At 43.3% G+C, this 26348-nt stretch overlaps 1 protein-coding gene across 3 annotated transcripts in view; it reads right to left on the bottom strand.

The window, feature by feature from the left end:
• The window catches only part of mfrp (membrane frizzled-related protein), a 54269-nt gene extending 28182 nt beyond the window's left edge, over positions 1–26087 (bottom strand). The window contains exons 1-7 of one of the 3 annotated variants that reach the window (XM_080214581.1): positions 23973–26084; positions 23199–23274; positions 20514–20616; positions 17183–17308; positions 15359–15553; positions 13348–13576; positions 11799–11929 (exon numbers count right to left, since the gene is read on the bottom strand). In XM_080214581.1, the coding sequence (XP_080070707.1) occupies positions 11799–11929; positions 13348–13576; positions 15359–15553; positions 17183–17308; positions 20514–20616; positions 23199–23274; positions 23973–24022 (910 nt within the window). In that variant the 5' untranslated portion in view covers positions 24023–26084. Of the gene's footprint in view, positions 1–11798; positions 11930–13347; positions 13577–15358; positions 15554–17182; positions 17309–20513; positions 20617–23198; positions 23275–23972 lie in introns of those variants that run through there. The other 2 variants (XM_080214582.1, XM_080214584.1) reach the window with 2 other exon arrangements.
• Positions 26088–26348: the final 261 nt, after the last annotated feature.

Genomic DNA, 26348 nt, shown 5'->3' with positions numbered 1-26348 from the left:
ACAGGTAATCAAGTCTTAAAGGTACAGAGAATGTGAATTGAGAGAGTGTTAAGCACAGATTAAAAAAAGGACACTTAGAGGGTGCACTACAAGAAAAAGAAAGCATGAGTAAAAAATAGGAAGACAGAACAAACCAAAATAACATGTAAAAAGAATAAATGAAGGGGTTCATGCTGTGCTAAAGATTTGAGAGAAATAAAGTGATTACGGTCTGAGGATGAATTATCACTGAATGTGCTAGGCATTGCTGATGCTATGAATAGATAACCTCCACTTCCCTAGTTATGTGGCTCGCTAGAATATCAGCACCAGTACTGTTCAGATATAGACCGTCCCAATGGTACAGCCCCCCTTCTCCCCAGTACTGGTGCCAGTGCCCTATGAACCAGAAGCCTTTCTTCCACACTAGTCTTTGAGCCACACATTCACACATGGCTCAGGTAACAATCCAGAAATGATTACCTTTGAGGTTCTGATTCTTAACTTGGTCCCTAGCTCCTCATACTGACTGTGCAGAACCTTCTTCCTTAACCTGCTCATGTCATTGGTACCTACATGGATTCTCCATGGACCACATATACTTAAAGATACACAGTCCTGTGAAGAGCCATGGCAGAAACATATGACCCTGAATAAACATTATCCTTGAATCAAGGGACAGCTGATGGAAACCTGCTTGGCAGGTGATAATCCACCTGGCTTGTGATAACCTGCCTGAGCTATGATATCTCATCTAGCCTGCAATAACCTGGCTGTGACAATACTAATTTGTCTGAACACCTTCAAACTGTTCAGTTCTCATTGTTCTATTGTTCCTCCTGTGGGTCCAAACAAGTGCAGTTTTAACTAGTGACATTCAAAACAACCTGGTTCCTTATACTGCATTTCTAAACTGGCCCAGATATATGTGAATGATTCCTATGGCAATAACATGCTTTGTCTCTTACACAATAACTCATCCCAGGCTTGCTATGTCCAAAAACAAAATAGTGCAGATATTGCAAAACTGAAATCAAAACAGAAAATGCCAGAAATACTCAGCAGGTCAGGCAGCAGCTGTGGGAAAAACACAGAGTTAGCTTTTCAGGCTGACAATCTCTCATTAAAAACTGATATTGTTACATGGTGCTTCAGAGAGAGACAGCACTATGGTTGCTGAAGGATCGATGATCTGTTGGGTTACAAACCTGGCCCCATGTCCGTATATTGGAGTCCAGGAATTCTGGGAATGTGCAGTCTATATAAATTGAAACCACATGGAAGTGCACAGTAATTCCAAAACCTTCATCATTTAACCCTCTGGCTTTTCATAATATTGAAAATATAATTTTGGAAACTCCACCTTAAGTAATTTATGTCTGTCAACCAACATCTTTGTAAGAACCATTTTCATATTGCTGTGTGGCAGCTTTACAAAAACTAGCAGCAGAGTTTTCTACATTATAACAGTGAGCGCACTTTATAAAGTACCTCATTGGTTGAAAAGCATTTAGGATATCTGAGGTTATGTAAGGTGCTACTAAAGCACCTTTCAAATCACACTCAACAGGCCCACACTTGTAAAACTCAAAACAGAATGTAAGGAGAGAAAAGAGCTGGCATTTTGAGTCCAGATGACCCTTCTGTCAAAGCTAAAAGGCAGAGAAAGTGGGAAATATTTATACTGCAGGGGGAGGAAATGAAAGATGAGTCATAGCCACAAAAACAATAGGAAAGACTGCTAATGGCTGTCCATAGGGAGAATAAAGGTGTGAATGGCCAAACAGCAGAGAAGCTGAAATCAGAGGGTGAACTGTGACAGATGAAGATGTTGGGGGAGGGGAGGAAATGGGTGGCAGAGAGGTAAAATGGAGAAAAGAGGCAAGCAAAAGGGGAGAAAAGCTAAGGAAAAGGGGATAAAGTAGAGAGAATGTGTGGGAGTAGAAAAATAAAGACAATAAAGAAATAAAAGGTGGAGCACAGTAAAAAAAAAGAAATGAAAACAAAGGGGCTGAGGTGGGGTAGAGCAAATCATCTGAAGTTATTGAATTCGATGTTGAGATCAGAAGGCTGTAAAGTGCCGAGTCAGAAGATGGAAGTGCCTGCAGTCTGCATCGACCTTCACTGGAACATTGCAGCAGGACAGACATGTGGGCAAGGGAGCAGGATCGTGTACAATAAGCATCCTGACCTTTCGGTTGCTTACCATTTTAACACGTGATCCTGCTCCCATGCCCACATGTCTGTACTTAGCCTGCTGCAATGTTCCAGTGAAGCTCAACGCAAACTGGTGGAACAGCATCTCATCTTCCTGCTGGACATGTTATAGCCTTCCCATCTCAACATCGAATTCAACAACTTCAGATGATTCTCTCTACCCCTCCTCGGCCCCTTTGTTTACATTTCATTTAATTTTTTACTGTTCTCTACTTTTTATTTCTTTATTGTCTTTATTTTTCTACTCCCATTCTTTCCCCCTACTCTATCCCCTTTTCCTTAGCTTTTCTCCCCCTTTGCTTCCTTCTTTTCTCAATTTTACCTCTCTTCCACCCATTCCCCACCCTCCCCCAACATCTTCATCTGTCACAGTTTACTCTCTGATTTCAGCTTCTCTGCTGTTTGGCCATTTGCACTTTCTATTCTCTTTATGAACTGCCATTAGCAGTCTTTCTCCTTGTTTTTGTGGCTATGACTCATCTTTCATTCCCTCACTCTGCGGTATAAATATCTCCCACTTTCCCTGCTTTTAGCTTTGACAAAGAGTCATCTGGACTCGAAACGTCAGCTCTCCTTACAGATGCTGCCAGACCTGCTGAGATTTTCTAGCGTTTTTTTCTTTTGGTTTCAGATTCCAGCATCCACAGTAATTTGCTTTTATCCAAAACAAGAATGTCTACTGTTAGTTTACTGTTGTTTGGCCTATGAGGAGAGATTGAATAGACTAGGTCTGTACTCGTTGGAGTTTAGAAGGCTGAGGGGGGATCTTATAGAGACATATAAGATAATGAAGGGGCTAGATAGGGTAGAGGTAGAGAGATTCTCCCCGCTTAGAAAGGATAGCAGATCTAGAGGGCACAGCCTCAAAATAAGGGAGGGGGGCAGTTAAGATCGGAGTTGTGGAGGAACTTCTTCGCTCAAAGGGTGGTGAATCTCTGGAATTCTCTGCCCATTGAAGTGGTGGAGGCTACCTCACTGAACATATTTAAGTCACGGGTAAATAGGTTTCTGACAGACAAAGGAATTAAAGGTTATGGGGAGAAAGCGGGAAGGTGGTGCTGATCCACTTCAGATCAGCCTTGATCTTGTTGAATGGCGGGGCAGGCTCAAAGGGCTAGATGGCCTACTCCTGCTCCTATTTCTTATGTTCTTATGTTCTGTTAGATGTGATTCTGCAATTAAGCAGCATTTGCTGAACAATCCTGAATGCACTGATAGCTACACTAACAACCAATTTAAAATAATCAGTCGAGTGTGTAATGTGGCTCATTTACACTACGTTCATTCACAGGGACTAGTTCACTGCAAACAAAAGTAACATGTTCAAGTCTTCCACCTTTTTTGAATTGTGCAGGAGTTTGAAAAGCCTATAATTCCCCATGGCTTTCGCCATGGTAATGTCTCAACAAATCAGAGTCAACTTCCAACCAATGAGCATTCTTTTCTCATGTAGTACAAATTGTTGTGATTTGTCTAAATTTGATGGCTGTTAAAAACTCCTGGAACTGTATTATCCAGACTGCACTAATGGACACATCTTAATGACTAAAGATTCAGGTGTGCCCATTTCTGGAACATTCTCTGTGCCTGCACGGCCTACTATTGGGCCTTACCGCTCATTCTCACAGAGCTGGCAAACTGCAGAGCAACTGGTAGCAGTGGGTAAAGTTCAGGAAGTTAAGTTCAGTGGGTGGAGGGAGGGGTTGCTGCAAGAATCTCATCTGTTCTCAGGTAACTGAAGAAAGGGTTCTGGAGGTGACTAGAACAAGGGAAGAAATCAAGAAACAGGAAAGACTGGAGAATGGAATGAAATGAGGAACAAGGAAGGGTGACTGGGAATGGGCAGGGTGACCAATAAGAGTGGACAGGGAGAGGAAGACAAGGAAAGCAGGAGTGATGGAAAAGGGAGAGTGACAGAGAAAACCATGTGTGGGGTGATTATTCTCATCTAATTCATTAATACTAGTTAGGGCAAATTAATTGTGAACCCTACCCCCTTAGATGCGCAGATACCTCTCCAGCTCTAACCTAAGACTTAAACATTGAACCTCCTCACTGTTAAAATGTCTTGAGTAAAACTAACACATGCTCAGCTTGACTATACAATACTCAATCCCCTTAATCTTCCTTCTACTTTCAAACATCAATCTACATGAGTCACTATGATTAATTTTATTTTTATTTATTCATATGATCTGGATTCACTGACTAGTTTATTGTTCATCCTTAATTTCCCTTCAGAAGATCCTTGTGACATAGGTACACCCAGAGTGCTGTTAGGGAGGGAGATCCAGGATTTTGACCCAGTGACAGTGAAAAAACAGCAATATATTTCCAGGTTTGGATGATGAGTGACTTGGTGGGGAGCTTTCAGGGGTGGTGTTCCCAGGTACTTGCTGCACTTGTCCTTCTAAATGGTAGTTGTCATTGGGTTTGGAAGATGCTGTGAGAGCTGTAGCCCTCCACATAGTTTTCCAAGATTGAAAAATAATGCATTAGGGTTAGGGTTTCATCCCATTATGTTTGTCACTGAGAGCGTTTGCTGCTGTTTGTTTATTCAAAGGTTTGGGATAAAACAGATTTAAACAATCACGGAATTTGCTCATGGATAACTCGAGAATCAGCAGCTGTCACTCAGTTTAGCTTCCTGAAAAGCTGTAAAGCTTCCTCAAAACTGTCCTCACCAAACACTCCCAGGACAGGTACAGCACGGGGTTAGATACAGAGTAAAGCTCCCTCTACACTGTCCCCATCAAACACTCCCAGGACAGGGACAGCACGGGGTTAGATACAGAGTAAAGCTCCCTCTACACTGTCCCCATCAAACACTCCCAGGACAGGTTCAGCACGGGGTTAGATACAGAGTAAAGCTCCCTCTACACTGTCCCCATCAAACACTCCCAGGACAGGTACAGCACGGGATTAGATACACAGTGCACTTTCAGATACAGGTTAAATATCTCTGTAAACTAAGAACTTTAAACTTTTAAAATTTTAAAGTTTATCTATTAGCGTCACACCGCAATGAAGTTACTATGATAATCTTTGGTTGCCACACTCCAACAGCTGTTTGAGTACGTTGAGGAAGAATTTATCATGGCCAATGCATCTAAACAGCAAGTCTTTTGGACTGCGGGAGGAAACCGGAACACCTGGAGGAAACCCACACAGACACGGGGAGAGTGTGCAGACTCCACACAGACAGTGACTCAGGCCAGGAATTGAATGTGGGTTCCTAGTACTGTGAGGCAGCAGTATTAACTACTGGTTTGAAGTTCAACTTTATCTAAGGCTGGATTTCTCTCCTTGTCTTCATTATTCCTTTAATGTGGCTGTCACCACAAACTTACTGACGCAGCAGGGAGCACATTCCACACTGAAAAAATCACTTCTCCTGAGACCAAAACAAACATAGACACTTCCTTCAGAAATTGGAACATTCCCAGTTAGACTCTGAAATGGAACTCTCCCTTCATTGTTCTGTTAATGTTCAAATGTTTTAAAAAGCAACTGATTATTGCATTTTGGAATCTCTTTAAATACAGAGTGACATTTCACATCAGCAAAACTATTGTCCTCATCCATGTCCCCAGAACGAACATCCTGCTGCAGAACCTCCGGAACTTCCAGCAGCGGCTCCACATGGGATTAATCTGGGAATGAGCAGTTTGGAAAGGTGCAGCCTCTGGATGTTCAATATGGGATGACTCAAGGACAGTCTGGGAAAGATAATCCAGTGATAAGCTATCTGGAAATTGGCGATGACAAATCTAGAATTGAGCAGAGAGGGAATAGTCTGCAATAAGCAGTCTGGGAATGAACTGTCTGGGGACAGTCTGGTGTTCAGCGGTCTGGAATGAGCAGCTTTTTGACTGACACCCAACTCCACTCCCCAACCCCCGATCACCGAAGTCAGGTGCCTTTTTTACGATGAGTGTGATTTGACCAATTGACAGAGAAAGACTTCTGATAAGGAATGGTAAGTGTTGTGGAAGAACTCTTCACAGAATCACACAACACAGGAGGCCATTCGCCCACCCTGTCTCTGTCAGTAACTTTAAAAAAAATCATTTCATGGGTTGTGGACATTGCTAGTTAGACCTGCATTAATTGCCCCATGAGAAAGTGATGAGCTGCTTTCTTGAACTGCAGCAGCCCCTGTGGTGTAAGTACATCCACTGTGCTGTTGGGAGTTCCAGGATTTTGACTTATTGATAGTGAAGAAACAGTGATATATTTCCAAATCAGAAAGGTGTGTGACTTGGAGAGGAACTTGCAGGTGGTGGTGTTCACTATGGGTTTGCTGCCCTTGTCCTTCTAGGTGGTAGATGTTGTGGGTTTGGAAGGTGCTTTGGTGAGTTCCAGCAGTGCATCTTGTACATGGTACATACTGCTGCCACTGTGCGTTGATGGTGGAGGCAGTGAATGTTTAAGATGGTAGATTTTAGTTTTCTTTATTCTTCCATGGGATGTGGGTCTCACTGGCAGCACTTACTGCCCACCTCTAATTAGTCTGGAACAGAGTAGCCCTTTCAGCCATTTCAGACAGCACTTAAGAGACAATCACTTTGCTGTGGGTCTGGATTCACATGTATTATCCTGGGTCTCTGGATTCCTCATCTAATGACAATAACACTGTGCCATTGTCTCAAATGATTGGGTGTCAATCAAAGAGGCTGCTTTGTTTTTGTTGTTGGGTCTTTTGAGTGTTCTTGGAGCTACACTCATCCAGGCAAGTGGAGAGTATTCCACAAGATCCCTAACTTCCACTTTGTAGTTGCTGGACAGATCTAAGCAATCAAAAGGGAGGCAATGGTGTAGTGGTATTATCACTAGTCTGTTAATCCAGAAACTCAACTAATGTTCTGGGGACTCGGGTTCAAATCCTGTCATGGCAGATGGTGGAATTTGAATTTAACAATTTTAAAAAATCTGGAATTAAGAATTTACTGATGCCCATGAAGCCATTGTCGATTGTCAGGAAAAACTTGTTCACTAATGTCCTTTAAGGAAGGAAATCTGGCATTCTTACCTGGTCTGGTCACCATGTGACTCCAGACCTGCTGCAATGTGGTTGACTCTCAAGAGCCCTTCCATGGGCAATAAATGTTAGCCAGTCAGTGATGCACATGTCCCCCGAATGAATAAAAAAAGTGTTGAATTGCCCACCACCTAATACCCAGTCTCTGACCTGTTCTGGTAGCCCCGGTATTTATATGGTTGGTCTGGTTCAGCTTCTGGTCAGTGGTAACCCCAAGGATGTTGATGGTGGGGGATTTGTGATGGTAATACTGTTGAGTGTCAAGAGGCAATGGTTAGATTCTCTCTTGTTGGAGATGGTCATTGTCTGTAATGTATTTGGCACAAATGTTACTGGCTAATTATCCACTTAACCCTGAATATTGTCCAGGTCTTGCTATAGGTGGACACAGGCAGCTTCTATCTGAGGAGTCTGAACCCTGCGCAGTCACTACATTGAAAATCCACTGCAGTGATGTCCTGGGACTGAGATGATCAACTTGTGAGAACCAGAACCATATTCCTTTGTGCCAAGTATGTCTCTAACCAGCGGAGAGTTTTCCCCTGATTCTCACTGATTGCAGTTTTGCTAGGGCTCCTTGATGCCACACTCAGTATAATGCTGCCTTTATGTCAAGGACAGTCACTCTCACCTCACTCTGGCATTCAGCTCTTTTGTCCACATTTGAACCAAAGATGTAATGAGATCAGGAGCCAAGTGACCCTGATGGAATCCAAACTGAGCGTCAGTGAGCAGGTTATTTCTGAGTAAGTGCTGCTTAATCACATTGTCGACAAAGCCCTCCATCATTTAATTGATGATCAAGAGTAGTCTGATGGGGCAGTAACTGGTCAGGTTGGATTTGTCCTACATTTTGTGGACAAGACGGACCTGGGCAATTTCCACATTATTAGATAAATGCAAGTTTTGTTACTGTATTGGGACAGTTGCCTTATGGCATGGCGAGTTCTGGAGCACAAGTCTTCAGTACTATTGCTAGAATGTTATCAGGGCCCATTGCCTTTGTAGTTTCCGGTCCCTTCAACCATTCCTTGATATTATGTGGAGTGAATTGAATTGGCTGAAGACTGGCATCTGAAATGCTGGGGACCTCAAGATGAATCATCCACTCAGCACTTCTGGCTGAAGATTTTGTATTTTTTGCACTCATGTGCTGGGCTCCCAATTATTGAGGGTGGGGAGATTTGTGGAGCCTCCACCTCCATGAGTTTAACTCTCCACAGCATTTACAGCTGAATGTGGCAGGACTGCAGAGATTAGATCTGATCCATTAGTTGTGGGATTGTTTAGCTCTGTCTATCACATGCTGCCAATTATTTTCACACCTTGTTCTTTTCCTATCTGTATATATTTTCCCCTTCAAATATTTATGCAATTTCCTTTGAAAGTTAAAATTGAATTTCCCTGCACTGTCCTTTGAGATGGAACATTCTAGATCATAACAAATGGATAAACAAATTCTTCTCATCTTGTATGACTTAATTTGTCAATGATCCCGAATCTGTATCCACTGGTTACTGACCCTCCTGCCAGAAACAGTCTCGCTTGATTTAATTCACCGAAACCCTTCCTAATTTTGAGCTCATCTGTCAAACCTCCCTTTAACTTCCACCATCTCCTCGTGACTCTGGTACTGGGAGGGGTTAGAATCAGACAGGGGTTCAATGCCGATTGTTACTCAGTGCATTATGTGCAGCAGACTGGAATGTCCTGTTTCTCATTGTTTAATACCTTACTAGCTTTCCTCCTGCTCTGGGTTCACACATGAAGAACTGTCACTTGGGTGAGGTACTTCATGCCTGTAGCATTGGATTGGAGCAGTGCTCGAAACAAAGAACAAAGAAAATTACAGCACAGGAACAGGCCCTTCAGCCCTCCAAGCCTGCACCGACCATGCTGCCTGACTTAACTAAATCCCCTACCCTTCTGGGGACCATATCATTCTATTCATAAGAACATAAGAACATAAGAAATAGGAGCAGGAGTAGGCCAACTAGCCCTTCGAGCCTGCCCCGCCATTCAATAAGATCATGGCTGATCTGTCGTGGCTCAGTTCCACATTCCCGCCCTCTCCCCATAACCCTTAATCCCCTCTCTCATCAAAAACCCATCAACCCGCGTCTTAAAAATATTTAGCGAGGCAGCCTCCACCACTTCAACGGGCAGAGAATTCCAGAGATTCACCACCCTTTGAGTGAAGAAGTTCCTCCTCAACTCTGTTCGAAACCGCCCCCCCATTCCCCCCTATTCCCATCCTATTCAAGTATTTGTCAAGACACCCCTTAAAACTCACTATCGTATCGGCTTCCACTACCTCCCTGGCAGCGAGTTCCAGACACCCACCACTCTCTGTGTAAAATATCTGCCTCGTACATTTCCTTTAAACCTTGCCCCTTGCACCTTAAAACTGTGCCCCTAGTAATTGACTCTTCCACCCTGGGAAAAAGCGTCTTACTATCCACTCTGTCCGTGCCTCTCATAATCTTGTAGACTTCCATCAGGTTGCCCCTCAACCTCCGTCGCTCCAGTTAAAACAAATCAAGTTTCTTCAACCTCTCCTCATAGCTAATGCCCTTCATACCAGGCAACGTCCTGGCAAATCTTTTCTGTATCTTCTCCAAAGCCTGCACATCCTTCGGGTGACGTGGCGACCAGAATTGAACACTGCATTCCAAGTGCGGCCTAACTAAGGTTCTATAAAACTGCAACATGACTTGCCAATTTTTAAACTCAATGCCCCAGCTGATGAAGGCAAGCATGCCATTTGCCTTCTTGACTACCTTCTCCACCTGCATTGCCACTTTCAGTGACCTGCGTACCTGTACACCCAGATCCCTCTGTCTATCAAAACTCTTAAGGGTTCTGCCGTTACTCTATATTTCCTATCTGTACTAGACCTTCCAAAATGCATTACCTCACATTTTTCTGGATTAAACTCCATCTGCCACCTCTCCTCCCAAGTCTCCAACCAATCTATATCCTGCTGTATCCTCTAGTGGTCCTCATTGTCATCTGCAAATCCACCAACCTTTGTGTTATCTGCAAACTTACGAATCAATCCAGTTACATTTTCCTCCAAATCATTTATATATATTACAAACAGCAAAGGTCCCAGCACTGATCCCTGAGGAACACCACTTGTCACAGCTCTCCATTCAGAAACACACCCTTCCACTGCTACCCTCTGTCTTCTTTGACCGAGCCAGTTTTGTATCCACCTTGCCAGTTCACCTCTGATCCCATGCGATTCACCTTTTGCACCAGTCTGCCATGAGGGACCTTGTAAAGGCCTTACGGAAGTCCACGTGGACAACAGGCACTGCCCTACCCTCATCAATCATCTTCGTCACTTCCTCAAAAAACTCAATGAAGTTGGTGAAACACGACCTCCCCTTCACAAAACCATGTTGCCTCTCACTAATACGTCCACTTATTTCCGAGGGGGAATAAATCCTGTCTCGAAGAATCCTCTCCAATAATTTCCCAACCACTGATGTAAGGTTCACCGGCCAGTAATTATCTGGATTATTCTTGCTACCCTCCTTAAACAAAGGCACAACATTGGCTATTTTCCAAACCTCTGGGACCTCCCCTGTAAAAAGTCTGACAACACCAGGTTTTAGTCCAACCGATTTATTTGATAAATAAATCAAATTTATCAAATAAATCGGTTGGACTAAAACCTGGTGCTGTCAGACTTTTTACTGTGTTTACGCCAGTCCAACGCCGGCATACCCACATCATGACCTCCCCTGTAGCCAGTGAGGATACAAAGATTTCTCTTATGTCCCAGCAATTTTCTCCCTTGTCTCTCTCAGTATTTTGGGGTATATCCCATCAGGCCCTGGGGACTTGTCTACCTTAATATTTCTCAAGAATCCCAATACCTCCTCCTTTTTGATCTCAACATGACTCAAACTATCTACACACCCTTTCCCAAACTCACCATCCACCAAGTCCTTCTCTTTGGTGAATAATCTTGGGAAAAGGGAGGAATTGTAAGTTTGTTGGATGTTGAAACTACAGAGGCAGGCAATGAGGATGCAGCAGAACAAAAAGGACATATGCATTTATAAAACACTTTCAATCTCCTGGAACTATCTCACACTGCTTCAGAAATAATAGGAGTTGGTTTGATTCTAACTGTTGACAGAAATTAGATGATAGCAAGTTATTAGCCCCTTGGTATTTCTTCCCACCTTCCCTTACTGTCATTACTGTCACACAAAATCAAAACCACCACGTGTAATTACCTTGAATTGCAGTGACTGTACTAACCCATGGTAAAAGTAGCAGCATTCTGTGAATAGACAGGAGTGATTGGTGTATATGATGTTAGTTGAGGGAAGAGCGTTGGCCAGGGCTTCCCGTTTTACCATTGCTTTAAAGCAGATGGCAATATTGTTCCCATTGGTTTCAGTGAAATGATAATCAAACAGTCCCAGAATAGAAAGGCAATATGCTCCCTTGGATTACTGCCCAGATAACTCGATCCCAGCTCCTTCCTGAGATCACTCTCATCTACCCCATACCATCTGCAGCAGATCTTAAATCAACTTACTCTTGCTTGGTGTGATTATCCAGTATCGAGCTGTGAAACCTTGGCCTCCAACACTTGTGTCTGATACAAAAGAAACTCTCAGCCTGCTTGTGTTGGTATTGACAGTGGGAGGTGCAACATTCCCACATAACCTGTTGAGTGGGAAACAAAAGGTGTTACAAAAATGGAACTTGGAATATTCACTACTCCCTGCAGCAAGCAGTGAGTATATATCCTGATGGTATTATTGATCCTGATTGGCCAATGGCCTGTAACACTCTGCTTATTTATAAATAGAATGCAAAGCAAAACTTAATGAACATAGAAAAAAACTGCTGATTAGTATTGAATATTCTATATTACTGTAACGTACTGCATTCGCTGGAATCTGAAATAAAACAGAAAATGAGACTTTATGAACATAGAACACTACAGCACAAACAGGCCCTTTGGCCCACAAGTTGCACCGATCATATCCATACCTACCAGGCCTATCTATAACTCTCAACCCCATTAAATCCCATGTACTCATCACGTACACATCTTTATCCTACTCCAGTCACCGGATTGGAACTGACTGGATTGGTGCTGTCCTGACTTCGATCTCAATTCCCATTTTACTGCAACATGGAGAACCCACAATTTGATTCTTCCTTTTGCCTCACTCTGCATAAACTCTCAAGTTCACTTTTCTAAAATGGCATGTTGGCACAGTGGTTAGCACAGATGCCTCACAGCACCAGGGACCAGGGTTCAGTTCCTGGCTTGGATCAATGTCTGCATGGAATCTGCACATTCTCCCTGTGTCTGCATTGGTTTCTTCCAGCTGTTCCGGTTTCCTCCCACAGTCCAAAGATGTGCGGGTTAGTTGGGTTGGCCGTGCTAAATTGACCCTTAGTGCTGGGGGACTAGCAGAGTAAATACATGGGTTTATGGGATAGGACATGGATGGGATTGTTGTTGGTGCAGACTTGATAGGCTGAGTGGCCTCGTCCTACACTGTAGGAATTCTAAGAACCCTTGTCCGCACAGAAAGATTTTGTTATTGTTTTTTAAAATGCCATTTGTCACCACAAGAGGGCACATGTTCACGTTGTTCACAGTGGGAGGGAGATGTGACCTAGGAGAGGACGCAGGCATGTATTAAAATCCATTTGCCCAGATAACAGGGTGAAGGAGTGAAGCATCTTAACAAAAATAAGCAAATGTGTGAAACTGCTCAGATCACACAGAGATTTACCACACAGGAGAGAAAAAAGAGGGGGAGGGAAAGGTTCTAAACTTGACATCTACTTACAGACTACTCAATATTTTAAACAAAATATCAAACAGGAGAGTTGGTAGAATAAGGAACTAGCTGAGGAGAATTACTGAGATATTTGGGTAGGTTTAATTTGAGCCACTTGTGAGGAAGCTAATAGGATCAGGAGCAATGGGCAGGATGTAAAGCCAGAATTTCACCTGTCTGATTTCCACCCAGCAAGCTCAGTTAAAATCACCCCAAATTCACTGAGAGCTGCCAGTGAGCTTGTTTTTAAAGCTATCTGCTCTCTTTTCTTGGCAGACTGACCTGGCTATCTGGTGAGAGTGAAGGCCATTCCCTATCTCCTCATGAAGATCCAGCCGATCGAAGTGGCACGGTGACTGCCCTTCAATGTTCATTGAGTCGATTTTAAATTGGATCACATGATCCAGCTCTGCCACAATCCACCAAACACACACCACGTTTGCCGGATATTGTACCGGGTAACGGGGACTGGAAAATGAACCCTCGGGATTTCGAAAGATCCCACCACACACTGCAAACAGAGAAAAAAAGAATCAGTGCTTCAGCCAAATGCTTTTATTGAAGATGTTCTGGGTGAGAGCATCACCTCATAGCCACAAGCAGCACTGCAACCAAACAACACGAGAATCTCACATCACAACGCATCATTAGGATCGGCCGTCATGCAGACGCTTTCCTGAGTATGAGACCAGCTAGTCTGATGGATGGTCCTCTATCTAACCCACTGTTGTGCCTGTCCTGGGACTGTTTGATGGGGACAGTGTAGAGGAAGATTCACTCTGTATCTAACCCCGTGCTGTCCCTGTCCTGGGAGTGTTTGATGGGGGGACAGTGCAGAGGGAGCTTTACCGTGTATCTAACCCTGTGCTGTACCTGTCCTGGGAGTGTTTGATGGGACAGTGTGGAGAGAGCTTTACTCTGTATCTAACCCTGTGCTGTACCTGTCCTGGGAGTGTTTGATGGGGGACAGTGTAGAGGGAGCTTTACTCTGTATCTAACCCTGTGCTGTACCTGTCCTGGGAGTGTTTGATGGGGGACAGTGTAGAGGGAGCTTTACTCTGTATCTAACCCCATGCTGTACCTGTCCTGGGAGTGTTTGATGGGACAGTGCAGAGGGAGCTTTACTCTGTATCTAACTCCATGCTGTATCTGTCCTGGGAGTGTTTGATGGGGACAGTGCAGAGGGAGCTTTACTCTGTATCTAACCCTGTGCTGTACCTGTCCTGGGAGTGTTTGATGGGGGACAGTATAGAGAGAGCTTTACTCTGTATCTAACCCTGTGCTGTATCTGTCCTGGGAGTGTTTGATGGGGACAGTGTAGAGGGAGCTTTACTCTGTATCTAACCCCGTGCTGTATCTGTCCTGGGAGTGTTTGATGGGGACAGTGTAGAGGGAGCTTTACTCTGTATCTAACCCCGTGCTGTACCTGTCCTGGGAGTGTTTGGTGGGGACAGTGCAGAGGGAGCTTTACTCTGTATCTAACCCCGTGCTGTACCTGTCCTGGGAGTGTTTGATGGGACAGTATAAAGAGAGCTTTACTCTGTAACTAACCCTGTGCTGTACCTGTCCTCGATATGTGCTCTATTTGCCTCACTGACACTCTATCTCTCATGCATGTGTTTTTAAACTCAATAAAAATTAATGTCTTTTTGTTTTAAATTTCAAGGAAGCCCAAGGGGCTGATTTCTTTCCAATCAGTATGTAAATGGTTAAACACAGCTACTGAATAAAACTCCTTCATTCTTATAAATTCACAACAGCTCCTGTTAGGGTCAGGCTTGGGGTGATGCAATGGGAAGTCATTCGTACCCTTCCTCACGTGACTGTAATAGATTTGTGTCCCTTCAGCTGAGAAGCCTGCGGGGGCAATGTGATCAAAAGCTTCTGGACAATGAGCAGCTGTAAGATGGGAAGTGATGATGGACTATTTCCATTGGTTGGGAAATGTGAGGATGAAAAGTTACCATCATCATAGAAAATCAGGAAGGGTTTACAAATAATCTTGTCATTCAGGGATTGGTTAGAATGTAGAATCCTCTGACACAACTTATTGTTAAAACAAAATCCATGAATTGTGTGAAAGTGGAATTAGATAATTGCTTGAAAAAGAGGATATTAAAGATAGGGAGAGTGAGCAGGGAAATAAAATTAGACTGGCTGGGCCACTTGTTTGTGCGTTCTACAAAGATTATGCCATCAGCTTAGTCACGATCCCATGAATGGCGGAGCAGACTTGAAGGGCCAAATGGCCTCCTTCTGCTCCTACATCTCATGGTCCTACAGAAGTACTTACACGGAGATGGCATCAAGGTCTGGGGTGGTGCAGTAACTGCTGACTCATTAGGATTCTGGAAAATCATGTTCTCGGAGCTAGTAGCAACAACAAAGGAAGAGGCCATATTGAGGCTGACAGAAGTCTTGTTACTGTCGTTTTGGACAGTGGTCACTTCCCCAGAATGGTTTGCTGATGACTCTTGAGTAACATAATCTATCAAGAGAAAGTGAATGTATCAGGGCAATTCCAAGTGTATTGACAATAGCAACAGGCTTTCCTCAGAGTTAGACACGGCAATGCCATGGTGTAGAGTTTTGGACCCAGGAAGTAGGCTGTGGATTTGGAGGAGTGATTTGGACTAACTCATCTGAGGTGTTTTCAAGCAAACCAGGAAAACTAGAAAGGAAAGGAATGTTAAAGATGCATTGGTCTGGAACCTTGTAGAATCTGCAGGATGGCACTCTCATTCTGAGACTCTTGAACCTTGAGCACAAAATCTAGGCTGGCGCTCTACAATACTGAGAGAACGTTCCTCTGTTAGAATTGGTGCCTTTTGAATGAGCCATTAACCTGCGGCCGTGTGGCCATGGCACGTTTCAATGAAGTATAAGCAAGTGTTCCCTGGAATCCTGACCATCCTGAGTTGGAAATATATCACCGTGCTATCACTATCACTGGGTCAAAGCCCTGGAACTCCCTTTCTAACTGCTCTATGGGTTTACCTACACCACAGGGACTGCAGTGGTTCAAGAAGGCAGCTCACCACCACCTTCTTAAGGGAAATTAGGCACGAACAATAAATGCTGGCCACCTAGTTCCCAATGATTAATTTTTAAAAATTACCCCTCAATCAATGGCACCAGTCACTGTAATAAAAGCATAATACTGAGGATGCTGGAAATTGGAACTAAACGCAGAAAATGCTGGAAAAGCTCAGTGGTTACTTTTTAATCATTAGATGAGGGTGTCGCTGGCTGGGCCAGCATTTATTACCCATCCTAATGCTCTTGAACTGAGTGTTTTGCTAAGCCATTTCAGAGGGCAGCTAAGAGTTGACCACATTGCTTTGGGTCTGGAGTCACATGTAGGCCAGACTGGGTAAGGATGGCAGATTTCCTTCCCTATAGGACATTCATGAACCAAATGGGTTTTTACGACAATTGACAATGGTTTCATCGTCATCAGTAAATTCTTAGTTCCAGATTTTAATTGGATTTATTGAATTTTTATTGAATTTCACTACAAACTCAGGTCCCCAGAGCATTACCCTAAGACTCTAGATGAAAAGTCCAGTGAAATACCACTGTGCCACCACCTCCCCAGTATCTGTGGAGAGAGAAACAGAGTTAAAATTTCAAGTTCATATGACTCTTCCCTCTCCACAGGTGCTGCCAGATCTGCTGATTTATTACACAAAAACAATTATCTGGTCATTATCTCATTGCTGTTTGTGGAATCTGAATCTCCCCGTGTGTAAATTGACTACATTACAACAGTAACTATGCTTTAAAAAGCAACTGGTCAGTTCTAAGATCCTTTAGGATGTCCTGAAGTTGTAAAAAGCATTGTAAAAATGCAAGTTATTTCTTTTGGCATCCTTGTGAGATTGGCAACTTCCCTGTACTTTCTGTAATAATGATGGAGGAACAGTCAACATTTACAGATATATTGGAGAGAAAAGCTTCAGTAGAGTGTCCAGATAGGCCTACCATACAGGGGTGTAACAGTGGAAGTTTCTGCCTATGTGGACACTGAGAGAAACAGTTGGTGTCACTGTCTGTGTAGGCAGCCCAGATCATGCACAGACCCTCTACCTCCTGTTTGAATAATCAAAATACTCACGGACAGCGAAGGTGATCAGACTTCCTCCGATAGCCAGGGTCACAATGACAGTCACTGTGACAAAGAGCCACATCAGGCCTGGGTTTGTGCCAGCTCCCCGAGCAAGACTTTCCCAGGAACCATTCACTGGAGTAAGGAAAGAATCAATTCATATTAACAGCTCCCTGAGTTCCAATCCACAGTCCACACCTGGAATTTCATTATTCCCCCTGTTTCCTCTTGTTGAATCAGTCTGGTGTAAACATGCCAGCCATTAGAATCCTTTTGAAATGTTAAGCAGTAAATTGATCAAAAGAACATCATAACCAAGGCTGACTCTGTCGACATGTTCAAAATTGAGCAGCAATGACTAGATATAATCAAGGACAGGTACCCTGGAATCTTCGACCCTGTGGTGACTGCCTTCCTGAGGTGAGCTAACAGAACAGAACAGGAATTGGACACACATGTTTCCAGTCACTATGGATCAAAATGGGTCTTCCTCAATGGAATGTATTTAGGATATTTGTTTACTGTGAGATGCTTTTTTTTGGGTTTGAGAAGCAGAGTTTGGTGATGTTAGATTCACCCTGGTAGCAGCACAAGACTTGCTGGGCAGACAAAGACCAAAGCTCACCTTTTGCCATCTGATTAATTGCAATCAATTTCTTAATGAGCCCATCAGGCTCTCAGAGGTGGGGAAATGCCCCCAGCGGTGGAGAAGTTTGAGAAACAGGTCCAGAATTATCTGTTTCTCCCAAACTTGCTGCACTCATCAGGTCTGGGCTGGAATTCTCCAGCCGTTCACATCCCGCCATCACTGCCAACGAGAATGGAAAACTTGGCACTCAGTCAGAGCTCCATTCACTGCAACAGGACTGGGGAATCACAGCTGTGGGCAAGGTTGGAGAATCCAGCTCCCTATCTCAAATGGGTGTCCTTGTTCAGGAATCTCAAGGAGTTGATTTGCAGGTGCAGCAGGTAATTAAGAAGGCAAATGAAATTTTGCACTTCACTGCTAGAGGGATGGAGCTTAAAAACAGTGAGATTACGTTGCAGCTGTATAAGGTGCTGGTGAGGTCACACCTGGGGTACTGTGAACAGTTTTGGTCTCCTTACTTGAGAAAGGATATACTGGCACTGGAGGGGGTGCAGAGATTCACTAGGTTGATTCTGGAGTTGAGAGGGTTGACTTATAAGGAAAGACTGAGTAGATTGGGGGTAAACTCACTGGAATTCAGAAGAATGAGGGGAGATCTTATAGAAACATATAAGATTATGAAGGCAATAGATAAGACAGAAGCAGGGAAGTTATTTCCACTGGCGGGTGAAACTAGAACTAGGGGGCATAGTCTCAAAATAAGGGGAAGCAGATTTAGGACTGAGTTGAGGAGGAACTTTTTCACACAAAGGGTTGTAAATCTGTGGAATTCCCTGCCCAGTGAAGCAGTTGAGGCTACAGCATTGAATGTTTTTAAGGCAAGGATAGATAAATTTTTGAACAATAAAGGAATTAAGGGTTATGGTGAGCAGGCTGATAAGTGGAGCTGAGTCCACGTAAAGATCAGCCATGATCTTATTGAATGGTGGAACAGGCTCGAGGGGCCAGATGGCCTACTCCTGCTCCTAGTTTTTATGTTCTTATGTTTCAGTAAATTACTAAGATACTGAATCCCAAAGTCTGTTGTTTAAAAAAACTATCTAATTTACATTTGATGAATTAATTTGAACTGTTTCCACGCTGGCCTTATACTGCCTGTTCCAGACTCACCGTGGTGTCACTGAAATATCATTTAAATTTACTCGCCTATTTCACCCCCTATTTGACCACAAATGGGTGTGATTGGCTCTAAAACCCAGAGTTGTGATTTTTACCTCCTGTGAAACTAAGATCATTGCTCATTTAGATGCATATTAATGACTTGCAAGAAGCAATGAGAAAGATAGTAACAGAATTGCAGGGAATAGGTTGGAAAAATGAGTAGATATAATCTAATGCCGAGAAGTGGGAAGTGATACATTTTGGTACAGACAATCAGAAAAGGCAATCTGAACTAAACAGTAACATTTTCAATGAGATGCAGGAATAGAAAGAACTTGAAATATTGGTACACAAACATTTGAAGAGGTCAGGACAAGTTGAGAAGTGTTAAAAAGTATATGGAATCCTTGGTTATGCTGATAGAATTCAAACACAAGGGAGTTATGATAAACATTGATTAAAATACTGATTAGACCTCAGCTGCATTATTGCATTCTGATAGGATACCACACTTTAATAAGATTCAGAAGAGATTGACAGAATAGGATGAGGAACTTGAGTTAGGTGAAGAGACTGGAGAAGTCAGGACTTCTTCTCAGAGCACAGAAAGCTGAGGGGGGATTTCACTGAGGTTTCAAAATCATGAATGGTAAATAGTGAAAAACTGTTTCTGGTGGCAAAAGGTTTGGTAACCAGAGAGTGCAGATTCTAGGTGATTGGAACTCAAAAATGAACTAGAGATGAGGTAAGGATTTATTTCCACACAGCGAGAGTTGCTGTGACCTAGAAGGGCTGCCTGAAAGGGCAATGGAAACAGATTCAACTGTCAAAAGGAAATTGAATAAATACTGGAAGGGAATATTTTCCAGGGTTATGGGGAAGGAGCTTGGATGGGGATTAATTGCCTACGCTACCATAAACACAATGGACTGTCATTCTATATTAACTCAGTCAGGTACTGATATTTTTAATTAATTTTCAGCTGCAAACTCAGGAGCAGGCCTGGTCTTATCCATACTTCTGGCCTTGGATTTGACAAGGTTCAGCATTTCCAGGACTTCCTGATTCTGGATACTTTGTCATGTGACACAGAATCTGTCAATTTGAGATTTGTTAATTAAATACAATGTTTAAAAATGAACATCTCCCCATCCCACCCCAAAAACACCCAGCACACATGATTTTTCTATCAACTACCCACACTGTGAGGAGCACAGACCCCTCTGAACAGAGTCATTCCACCTTATTCCCAGAATTTCTCTGGCAGAACTTGAGCAGATCTCTGATTCTTGCTGGCCAATGGCCTCCTTATCCACAAGCAACTTGGGATGAGATTAAAAATACAACCTTCAGCAAACGACTTATCCTTGCAACCTTCTTCCCCAATCCACCTCTCCATGTCTCTTCCTCTCTGCCCCTTCCCCAGTCTCTTCCCATTCCAACTCCACGTTCTCCTAAACCTGTCACCTCCTTATCCTCTCCCCATAAGCATTCTCCCCTTCCCATCTTCAGCATCAGCTTCCCTGCAGGGAAGATTACAGATTGATTAAGACTTGAAGCTTTGAGTTAGGAGCTCAGTGCTCTTCATACCTGATCCATTCAATGTATTAACTTTCATATAATTTCCAATTCCTTCATCCACCTGGTCTTCCAATCCACTGTCAGGCTGGTACGCTGGATTCACAAAATCAGTCTGAAAACAAGTATGTGATTCCCTAAATTTCTCCACACTTAAAAGTTTGACTTTGTTTTAGTCTTTATTCGTCCTGTGCTACTTCACAGAGTTCCAAAGGGTGATAATGGGATCATATGGCTATGACTGGGGATGCTGTAATCAGCTTTGCAAGGTTATAGAGGGAAAGAAGCAGCCAGGATTCAGGGTCTAATCACTTTTCTGTGACTTGTATGAATGAAGATAGAAATGAAATTGACTGTGATGATGTATATGGAGGCGGCACAGTGGTTAGCACTGCTACCTCACAGCACCGGGGACTTGGGTTTGATTCCAAGTCACTGTCTGTGTGGAGTTTGCACAACCCCGTGTCCGCGTGGGTTTCCTGCGGGTGCTCCGGTTTCCTCCCACAGTCCAAAGGGTTAGGTTGATTGGCCATGCTAAATTGACTCTAGTATCAGGGGATTAGCAGGATAAATACGTTACAGGGTAGTAGGATTATGGTTGGTGCAGACTCGATGGGCTGAATGGCCTCCTTCTGCACTGTAGGGATTCTATGAATCTATATATCCTGGTGACACTCAGTCTCTGGCTGGAGACATTAAAGAACCATCGCTGGGAGGACCTGTAAACGGAACCAGAGGGGAAATGACACTGAGACATTAAAAGATTTTGACAGAGAGCAATGTCCAAGTTGAACCCAAAACATTGGGCCAGACTTTTAACCTCCTCCAGAGGTGGGAATGGAAGTGAGAAGTCATGGAATTTCATGCTACCAGCTTGCAAATGAGTTCCCTGCATTCATCCAAGGTAGATGAGGGTGGTGCAGTTGATGTTGTCTACATGGAATTTCGCAAGGCATTTGACAAGGTACCGCATGGTAGGTTGTTGCATAAGGTTAAATCTCACAGGATCCAGGATGAGGGAGCTAATGGATACAAAATTGGTTTGATGACAGAAGACAGAGGTGGTTGTAGAGAGTTGTTTTTCATGGTGGAAGCCTGTGACCAGCACTGTGCCTCTGGGATCAGTTCTGGGTTCACTGTTATTTGTCATTTATAGTAATGATTTGGATGAGAATATAGGAGGCATGGTAAGTAATTTGGGGATGACAATAAGATTGGTGGCATAGTGGACAGTGAAGAAAGTTATCTCCCATTGCAATGGGATATTGATCAACTGGGCCAGTGAGCTGACGAGTGGCAGATGGAGTTTAATTTAGATAAATGTGAGGTGATGCATTTTGGTAGACTGAATCAGGGCAGGACTTACTCAATTAATGGTAGGGCATTGGGGAAAGTTACAGAGCAAAGAGATCGAGGGATACATATTCATAACTCCTTGAAAGTGGAGTCAGAGGTGGACAGAGTGGTGAAGAAGGCATTCTGCATGTCTGGTTTCATCAGTCAGAACATTGAATACAGGAGTTGGGATGTCTTGTTGAAGTTGTACAAGACATTGGTAAGGCCACACTTGGAGTATTGTGCACAGTTCTGGTCAACCTATTATAGAAAGGATATTATTAAACAAGAAAGAGTGCAGAAAAGATTTACTAGGATGCTACCCGGACTTGACGGTTTGAGTTATAAGGAGAGGCTGGGACTTTTTTCTCTGGAGCGTAGGAGGCTGAGAAGTGATCCTATAGAGGTCTTTAAAATAATGAGGGGCACAGATCAGCTAGATAGTCAATGTCTTTTCCCAAAGGTAGGGGAGTCTAAAACTAGAGGGCATAGGTTTAAGGTGTGAGGAGAGAGATACAAAAGTGTCCAGAGGGGCAATTTTTTCACACAGAGAGTGGTGAGTGTCTGGAACGAGCTGCCACAGGTAGTAGTAGAGGCGGGTACAATTTTGTCTTTTAAAGAGCATTTAGATAGTTACATGGGTACGATGGGTATAGAGGGATATGGGCCAAATGCGGGCAACTGGGATTAGCTTAGGGGTTTAAAAGAAAAGGACAGCATGGACAAGTTGGGCCAAAGGGCCTGTTTTCATGCTGATAACTTCTATGACTCTATGACTCAAACCTCCAAATTGTTTTCTCTGAGATGAGTTAGGGAGGGAAATGAGGGAGCAGTCAGCAGGCTGATTGACCCAATTGACTGGAATTTTCCAGATGGCCTCCTGCTCCAGGATGTGGTGGGCTGTCTCATCCTGCCCATTGAGCAATTTTTAGAATAACCTAGAAATGGATTCTAAAATAAAAGGAAAATATTGCTGCTGCTGGAAATCTTTTATAAAAATAGAAAATGCTGGATAAATTCAACAAATCGGGCAGTTTCAGCAGAGAGATTTCGCAGTAACTCATTGCGGTGTTAATGTAAGCCCACCTGTGACACTAATAAATAAACTTTAAACTTTAGGAAAAGGTGATGGAATCACAATGGGGGATGGGGCTGCAAAATATGGTGAACCCATTCAAAAATCCATTAACCTCGGTGGGATTGGAGAATCAGGAGGGGCTGTAAAATTCCACCCAGAGTTTATGTTTTAAGTCCAATTTGACCCTTCTTCTGAACTGCCAGACAGGCTTTTTTTTACAACATTTTCTGTTTTGACTCTGTGAACAGTTTTCACATTTTAAACAGCTGAGATCCCGTTCCTACCTTACTCTCCTCCTTCCTGTGGTCTTCCAAAGTGATTTCTGTGAATTCCATTTTCTCCTGCATGTTTGAAGAAACGCTGCACAGGGAGCAAAAAACAATTAAGAGTTTTACTGAAAATTGATTCCATTTCCCAGCAAGATGTCAGTGTTTCCAGGGAAAGAATATTTCATTCTGCTGCTCTGCTTCAAGGTGCTGCAATATAAGTTTCTGTATATCAATATTAATTGAATCTGAATATCAACTCTGTACTTGTCTTCATTCTTTCATATTTTTGTATATTTCTTTCTGTTCTGACCTCAGCTTTCTCTGTTTCTATTCCCCCTACGATATCTCACACATTTCTATATCTCTACCTCCATCAGTCCATCAGACTGCCATTTTCACTCTCAGTTTCTACCTCTGACTCTCTTTTTCATACTCTTGTATTTCTCTGACGTGCTTTCTGATTTTATCTGTCACCCTCTGTCCTGTCTGCCTCAGCCTTTATGTTGCTTTCTGCTATCTCTCTTTGCCTGTATCTTTCTGAGTATCTTCTTCTTCATTCTCTTTTATGTCCATCTGTCTTTCTCTCCCTCTCTCCTCAGCTCTCAATCTTCATCTTGTGCACTCCTCCTTGTTCTATTCTATATCCCTGCCTTTCTTTTCCTTTCTCTCAAAACTCAAATTGCCTGTCTCTCCTCTTTCTCTTCATCTCCCACTCTCTGTTTGTCATTCTTTCTCTCCTTGCTGCCTGTCTGTTTTCCTCTCTCTATTAAATCCGCCTGCAATACTTACAAGTTTTCAAACAGATTAAAATGCTGGATCAGCGGCTCCTTTGCTGGCATCACTTCAAACACTGAAATTCAACACATTTATTGATGAAAACAGTGACAGAAAGATCCCTGTGTCTGAAGTTCACACAGTGAGTGTCAATTATTCCCCAGCTCCGCATTCTTAGAAGTGGGTTTGAATCGAGTAGCTGTCTCTCGCTTGATCTCTATTCCAGTCACATGATGCTGTGGCAAAATTCCTCGAGATTTATCATTCTCCCTTTTTGAATAGCTTAAAGTTTTACTTTAATCTGACTTGAGTGTGATAAGACTTAGCAGAGCGTAACTGGGAAGGAATCAGAATGAGGTGGGAGCAGACTGAATTTAATACAATTCGAACAAGTGATTTGGTCTAACAGCATAACTTGGCATAATGCACAAGTACACCTTTGCAAAATTGTGTTTAACTTCCTAAAACATTCTCTTTCATTCTCATTATGTTGAGTTCGAATGGAGACAAATCCCTTCCCTTTCATTCTCACAGTTCAGACTTCTAATTGGGAAGATTAACTCAGGACGATGGGGAAAGTGCCCAATAGCTGTAACCAAATCTATTCACTCATCAGAAGTACAGTGTGACATTGAGTGAAGTGAGATTCTATTTGAATATAGAAGGCAGGGGTTAGGCTGGCTGCATTGGAGGATTGAGGGAAGGGGGGGGGTAAGAGCAGATGGAGTGAGTGCCAGAGAGTTGACTGTGGGATTTACCCATCAATGTTGAGTGTAGTTCTCTGCCTGGCTAACCATCCACCCACAGCCCTATCCCCACAACCCCACACATTTACCCCACTAATCCCTCTAACCTACATATCCCAGGACACTATGGGCAATTTAGCATAACGAATCAACCTAACCTATACATCTTTGAACTGTGGGAGGAACCCCACATGGGCACAGGGAGAACGTGCAAACTCCAAACAGACAGTGACCCAGGCCCCTGGAGCTGTGAGACAGCAGTGCTAACCACTGTCTCACCGTGGCATTTACCTGCACCTTTCATAATCAACAAGTCCGGGTTAGGACTTGAATGTTGTAGTTCAGAGATGAAGGGCTATCCATGAAGCCACTCCTGTTCTCCCAGTTATAATGGGTGAGGTTCTCTGGCCTCCCCTCAATGTTTTCCTAGGCTGCAGGAGACAGCTCGATATTCTCAGGCTGCAGGATAATCTGGTCCCACTCCTGTCAATAGAAATCCCCATGGAACCATCCTATCCCTCTGGGAAACCTGAAGCAGTGGGTGAACTGCCAGCAGGACCAGAGAACCTCATTGGAGTGAACGGCTGGAGAATTCCAGACACGGTGTCTCATCACTTTGTAAATCATTTGAGTTGGATTTGACTTCGATGCATGATTATCCATCCTCCCACCCGAGAATAAACACTCCCAATTAGCCAAGACAAATTTCTGATGAATCAGAATTATTTGTTAAATACTTTCACATGCACATTCCTCTCTCTAAGCTTGCCTGTGTGTTATTAGATTATTGAATTGAAAGCAATTCCAAAGTTTCTGATTAACTAACAGAAGTTTCTCAAGTTAAATAATACTCATTAATTCATGTCAGTAAAGTCTCTTCCTGTTCAGATGATTCCCTCTTCTCCCTGTATCTCCAGCTCTCTATTTGTCTCTCTCTCTTTGCATGAGTAGTCTGTTAGACATGGGCCTAAGGTCGGGGAATTCATTTCCACCAGGGAATGTAGGAGTAGAAACAGAACGTGTTGGAAATACTCGAGTCAAAAAGGAGAAAATGTAGATTAACCTTTCAGAGTTTAGGTTTGTATCTGAAACACTAATCTCCTCATTCTCAGATAATGATGGTTCTCAGACTATTTTCTGTGTTTTGTTTTTACAAAGAGGAAATGCGAATAGATTCAGGACAGAAGGGGCTGTCTGTTAATTTGTGCGAGCACTGCCTCATTTCACAGGTAAACTCCAACGTTCCCAAAGAGGAATCGGGTCGGAATGTAACCTGGTTCAGCAGTGACACTGTCACACTTGAATAGCTATAGATTATTACTTCCAGATTAGATTAAGAAGAACAAGATACTTGTCTGGAATTGGCACTGGGACAGTCCTGTGGCAAGTTACTGGCCTGAGAATAGAGGGGATATCTGGGAGGGTGAGGGTGTGGGTAGGTGGCGATTCTCCCCTCCCGCTGCGCTGCTTTTGGAGACTCCAGTCGAGACTGTTTCACGGGCTCCCTGCTCTGCCCATTTCCTCGCACCGGATTTCCAGCAGCAAAATCTCCGTGCCAGAAATCGGCACGGAACTGCCTAATGCATTCAAAACCTAATTTAAATATTTCAATCCCTTTAGCAGGCCTGGGACTGAACTCGCCAGC

This window comes from Carcharhinus amblyrhynchos, chromosome 29 (genome assembly GCF_965287045.1).
Source record: "Carcharhinus amblyrhynchos chromosome 29, sCarAmb.v2.hapA, whole genome shotgun sequence".
Lineage (NCBI taxonomy): Eukaryota > Metazoa > Chordata > Chondrichthyes > Carcharhiniformes > Carcharhinidae > Carcharhinus > Carcharhinus amblyrhynchos.
This window is presented reverse-complemented; position numbering and strand designations above follow the sequence as displayed.